The 6,000-nt window shown below is 41.1% G+C and overlaps 1 protein-coding gene across 13 annotated transcripts in view; it reads right to left on the bottom strand.

Moving 5' to 3' along the window:
* Positions 1-6,000, bottom strand: part of QTMAN (queuosine-tRNA mannosyltransferase) — a 269,467-nt gene that overhangs the window by 28,713 nt on the left and 234,754 nt on the right. For 11 of the 13 annotated variants that reach the window (XM_077320143.1, XM_077320137.1, XM_077320145.1 and 8 more), the window contains one exon: positions 2,775-2,884. The exons of 1 other annotated variant lie outside the window; for it this stretch is intronic. In XM_077320143.1, the coding sequence (XP_077176258.1) occupies positions 2,775-2,884 (110 nt within the window). Of the gene's footprint in view, positions 1-930; positions 2,367-2,774; positions 2,885-6,000 lie in introns of those variants that run through there. One more of the 13 variants, XM_077320147.1, reaches the window with a different exon arrangement.

Genomic DNA, 6,000 nt, shown 5'->3' with positions numbered 1-6,000 from the left:
ACTAGTGGCTCTCATTACTAATTGATTTTTTTTATTCAATTCAATGGACTGGTTGCTGCTTTTAAAACCATTTATGATCTGGAGGACCATTTCCTCCTGCATTGACCTCTGTTGAAAGTGCATTGCACCAATTATTTCCTTTGTAGTTTAGAAATACGATAGTTTAGTGCTGTGTTATAAACTCTGTTTCTTGGCCTCAATGTCATATTTGCAAGCCACCTAGAGCTAAGCAGGAAAAGCAGGGCTTAAGAATTTAAAATAAATTGTGTGCGAATAGAGTTCTGTAGAGGCAATGGTGTCTTCTGAATCATTAAGACTCTTCTCATCAAAGCCATGGGAATGTCATTCGCTCTTATGAGCATCTAGAGAACCTTCACAGCTGCACAGATCCTTTCTTTAAAAAAAGCAGATTAATATGTTACAAGTCCCTTGCTGTAATAAACAATGGTTAGAACATTAAACAGGGCTAATTTAACGATACTGTAAATATAGCAGACTTTACCCACGATATAAAAGTTGGTGCAGACTTTCAGCCAAGGTGTAATCTCTTACTTACTGAACCAAAAGAACATTACCCTCCAAATGCTCGTCATTCTGTGTACTGGCCATGGGCAACTTCCCAATTAGATCTTTCAATTGTTTTGTTAGTGTTATCTAACAGTGTCACAGCAGAATTCCGATAGATATCATTAGGTCATTGCACAAATTAAGGGGTGCTTCAAACAATGCTTTTGGGAATTCTGATATAGTTACCGACTGCAAAATATAGCAATTGCTGCTGTCAACTGGATAGCATGTATGGTTTGACTTGATTGACTCCCTATCAAAAGTGGGAGTTGAGATAAATCCTTTCCAGATTACACAACAGATTACTGCAGCAGACATGAATTGGGAGAAGAAGGCTGTTTCCTCTAAAAACAACTTTGTCTGCAGAATGCTTCCAGCTTTGAATTTAGCAGAATGAGATGGGATGAATGCTCTTGGTGGCCAACATTTTGTTGAAGAATTGACTACCTTACTCCCAAGATTTTCTGAGATTACATTTGCTGGTCTCGTGGTGGAGGTAAACATGGGCAACTATTTTGGTGGAACTAGGGGGCATTTCAACATATATACCGACACTATTCAGGGGAAGCATGGGACATAAGGCCTCCATGGCAACAAAATGCTATTGACAAGAATATATGCACTGCTACTACCATGGGTTTACAAATGACACAGTGGTCATGATCAAAGCATTTCCTTTGAAGACACAGCTATCAACATTTTTATGAATGACTATTGACAACCTTTACCCATGTGGTGACTCTATACACTTAATATACAATCATATGGATGGCGAGTTGTCAGTAGCAACAATGAATGTGCACCAGAGAATTTGATTTCTACTTCCTTGTATTTCTGCCTGCATGCTAGTGTATGCTACAATCTTTGTCACTACATGGACAGATGCCAGATGTGACAGGTTCCCAATTTATGCTTGGATTCTATACCTTGTTTCTTCTCATGCTCCTCTTTGGCTGTTGTGGAGACATCTGCTGTGAGGCATGTTCCACTTGTGCTACCCATTTTTAGGCTCCTTGAAAGATATTGATCTTGCATAAGCAGAAATGCCTAGTGCTGGAGGAACACGCACACCACAGCAGAGGACCACCTTTGCGATGGACAAAGATCAGTGTAAGTGGAAACAACCAATACTTGGCTCCATACCTTCTGTGCCACTTGGTAAACAGCTGTCCTATGTTTCCTTTGGTGTCCCTGACAGTAACAGACTCCTGTTATTAAGAGAATATTATACCAGTGCTCTGTCATCTGGAATGGGTCCTTTTATCTTGAAGACCAAAGTTAACATATTTAAAACATGAACAGCTTAGGTGCTATATATTACCTCTGGCCAGATCTATCAGGTTCTCTAAGAGCAACCAAAAGAACTCTCTGATGTTTGCTGTCTTTTACTTAACTGCTCACAGAGAGCATTCCTGGTGGTTGGCCCTTCACCTTCCAGCAGAAAGCTTGTCAAAGTCTGAGCAGCATCCAGAAGCAGGCTTAAACTTTACATTTTGGGTGGCTTTTAGTAGCTAGAAATTGCTAGTATGAATTATAATATTTGTTAAATTTATTTTCTTTTTAACGTATTTGTGTGTGTATGCAAGATAATGTTACATATGCCAAGCCTTGGGAATGGAGTAGGTTACAAACTCAATAAATAAATATCTGGAATATGGCCATATGGAAGGCCTTACTTCTAAATTATATTAGGTTATTGCCTGGAGCAATGTTTTGAATGGGGCAATACTTTCCTGCTGCAGCAGATGGAAGTGGAATGTCTTTTCCAACTACTTCTTTCATAAAATGGACCTCTGCTGCTAAAAAATAAAAAGACAAGAGCTAAAGACAAGAAGAAGGTGACACAGGTAGCCAAGAAAAGCTGATGATAATAGGTTGGATATGTGATTTTGATTTGATTTATTATATCATTATCACAGTATCATCAGGAAGGTCCAGGTTTGAAAAAAAGGGTTTGGCCATAAGGTACAGATGGGAATGCAGTAGCAGCAATTGGGATCAAAGGACCAACTACCGGTACATTCCATATTTTATATGCATACATGGAACACAAGCACTTAAACTCTCAGCTTAACAAAGCAAAGGAAACCTGCCTGGTTTTTATATATTGATATTTTATTGTAACTGGTTGATTAACTTATACTAGAATAAAACAAATTAAAACCTGTCTGTTATGGCAGAGAATTTTAAAAAAACCCCAAACATACCTGGAACTTGAGTAAAGGTCTCTCCAAGGACAGAAACATGAAAACTTAGCTCCATCTGTTTCATTTTCAGCAGGACTTTAAAGAAGCTCTCCGGATCTTTATCGTGTTCCCTTGAAGTAGAAGAGAGTGCACTGACTGTTGGGAGTTTTTATGTGCAGAAAACACTGTACTTATCAGAATAACATTTACACTACATGTTAATTCTACTACAAAATGTCAGACTTCAGGATACTCTTCGGCTGCAATTTTTATCACTCTTACGTGGTTCACTGATACTAGCTTCTAAATAAAGAAGATAATTAGCACTTTGGGTTACATGCTGTAGAAGTATTCAAGTTTTCTGAAGACATGTATGAAACTTCCCTCTCCCCCATATTAGCTCACTTTATAACCCGATGTGTGATATCTGTGTGAGCCATTGTACTGCCATTAAAAGTCATAGAATCATAGAATTGCAGAGTTGGAAGGGACCTCATGGGTCATCTAGTCCAACCCCCTGCACTATGCATGACACTCACATCCCAATTGCTCATCTACTGTAATCTGCCACCTCTTTGCCTTCACAGAATCAGCCTCTCCGTCAGATGGCTATCTAGCCTCTGTTTAAAAATTTCCAAAGGTGGAGAACCCACCATCTCCTGAGAAAGACTGTTCCACTGAGAAACCACTCTAACTGTCAGGAACTTCTTCCGGATGTTTAGATGGAATTTCTTTTGAATTAATTTCATCCCATTTGTTCTGGTCTGTCCCTCTGGGGCAAGAGAGAACAATTCTGCTCCATCATCCATATGGCACCCTTTTAAATACTTGAAGATGGTTATTAGATCCCCTCTCAGTCTTCTCCTCTCTAAGCTAAACAGACCAAGCTCCCCCAGCCTTTCTTCATATGTCTTGGTCTCCAACCCCCTCGCCCATCTTTGTTGCCCTCCTCTGGACACGTTCCAGTTTGTCAACAACCCTCTTCAACTGGGGTGCCCAAAACTGAACACAGTACTCCAAGTGAGGCTGAACCAGAGCAGAGTACAGTCATTGATCTTTGAAAGAATTAGAACCAAATATGGAATTGAATGATATGAATTTGTATTAATTTGAACTAAACATCACCAAGTGAGCTTGGTGCAGTGCAGCCTTTCTCATATTTTCTACCATTGAGAAACCACTGAAACATTCTTCTGACTTTGAGAAGCCCCAGAAGTGGCATGATCGTGTAGAATAGAGTTGGGAAGCGTAACTCTGAACATGCCCACCCAGGGCCACTCCCCTTCCCTTCCCACCCATTCCAGACCCATCTCTGGCCATTTTGGGAGGGGGGGCAGGTCGACATGACCATATATAGTCATATCACCCTTCCACGGCCATCAAGAACCTCCAGGTTTGACAAAACCGTGGTTGAGAGTTGCCGGCCCTGCTGGAGCTTTCAGCATTCTGCAGGGCCTGCAAAACGGGGCTCTTCCGCCAGGTCTATGGTTGAGGCTGAGCAGCAAGGACAATCATGGCCCCCCTATAGGAGTCAAAATAAAGTAAGAGAGGTAGGACCCAGCGAAGGACCAGATAAAGGGTAAGTACAGAGGGACTGGGATACAAAAATGACTGGAATCCCTTAGCTATGAATAGCAATTGTTGAAACTCTCTGTTAGGAGATTACTTCTTTATAACGAAGTTGTTTTTCAAAATATGAAAATTGAAGTCCCTTGATAAAGCCAACGAGCGAAGCGCGTTGGGATTTATATGAAAGAATAAAGAAGAATGGAAATTTGAAGACTCTATAAAAGTCATTTTTGTACATTTGTCTTTGCCATATTGGTATCCCACTACCTCTGTACTTTCCCCCTATAGGAGCGGCAGCTTGTGAGTTCCATCTGTCCCCTCCTCACCCTTCTCCACCCACCCCCCAGAGGTATTGCTGGGGATGTTAGGGATGGGACGATGTTTCTGCCGTATCTTTAGTCTATACTGTTAATACTGTTGTATTTTATGGTTTTTATGTCAGGGGTTTTAATGGGTTTTTAAAATATTTTATCTGACACTTGTAACCTGCCACGAGCCTTTGGGGAGTAGCGGGAAATACCCCACTAAATAAATAAATAAATAAATAAATAAATAAGTCAGTCAGTCAGTCAGTCAGTCAGTCAGTCAGTCAGTCAGGTATGGTGGATAAGAGCAGCAGCCTCTAACCTGGAGAACTGGGTTTGATTCTCCACTCCTCCACATTCAATCAGCTGGGTGACCTTGGGCCAGTCACAATTCTCTACATCCACCTTAAGAGAAAGTGGCTGGGGCTCAGCCAGACAATACATTCAATCCCTGTCACCTCCAATTAAAGAATCTCAGGTGCTGAAAAAGCTGGTCTGGTAAGCAAGAAGTGGTTTTACAGCACAAACCAATCCAGTCTGAGCTTGAAACCAATAGGCTTAGACTGGAGTAATTCTGCATAGGTTTGGACTGTTCGGCAGCAGAGCTGTTCACTTATTATAACAGAAGGAAATTTAAGGATGAGTCAGTATGTCTCCAGGGCAGAGGCTCAGTGGGCAAAGCCTCCATTTGGCACACATAAGGTCCCAGGTTCAGTCCCATGGCAATAGGCCTGGGCCTGAAACCATGGAGAGCCACTACCAGTCTGACTACCCAATACTGCCTATAACTGTGATTAAGAATAGGGCAGCTTCATATGAGAATGTTACAGCCATTGCATTGATCTCCGCTAGCCTGAATACTGCACCAAGGACAGGACACATCAGGTAGTACAACCCAAAAGAGATCATAGCAAGGAATTACATTACAAGGGTGTAAGGATTCCTGAGATAATATATGCACTATTATAATTGCTAAGTATTATAATCAATTAAGGGAAGCCTCTTTCAAGTCTCAAGGCTGTACTGTACAGATCTTAAATAGGAGCAATTGTTTCCGTTTGGAGAGCTGAACGGTACAAAGAAAGCAGACAAATCGGAGAGGATTCATGAAAAAAAAAGAATGTAAGAAGGAACGTGTTGTCAAGTTTAGACATTTTACGGCAGGTCAGAGCAGGAGAGCGAAATTTCAGAACAGTAATGTTAGTCTGTAGAAGCAAACCCAACTAAGAAGAATTTTACGTTGAATTGTGAAACATGTCTTAGCAGATCAGCAGATCAGCAAAGGGGCAACCTGCCTAAAGAGGATGTGGAATCTATTTCCTTGGAGGTTACCAAGAAAAACTCAAATGGGATTCTGCCAGAGATGCCTTCCA

Source organism: Paroedura picta, chromosome 2 (assembly GCF_049243985.1).
Source record: "Paroedura picta isolate Pp20150507F chromosome 2, Ppicta_v3.0, whole genome shotgun sequence".
NCBI lineage: Eukaryota > Metazoa > Chordata > Lepidosauria > Squamata > Gekkonidae > Paroedura > Paroedura picta.
The sequence above is the reverse complement of the archived record's forward strand: the minus strand, read 5'-3'. Positions and strand labels throughout refer to the sequence as shown.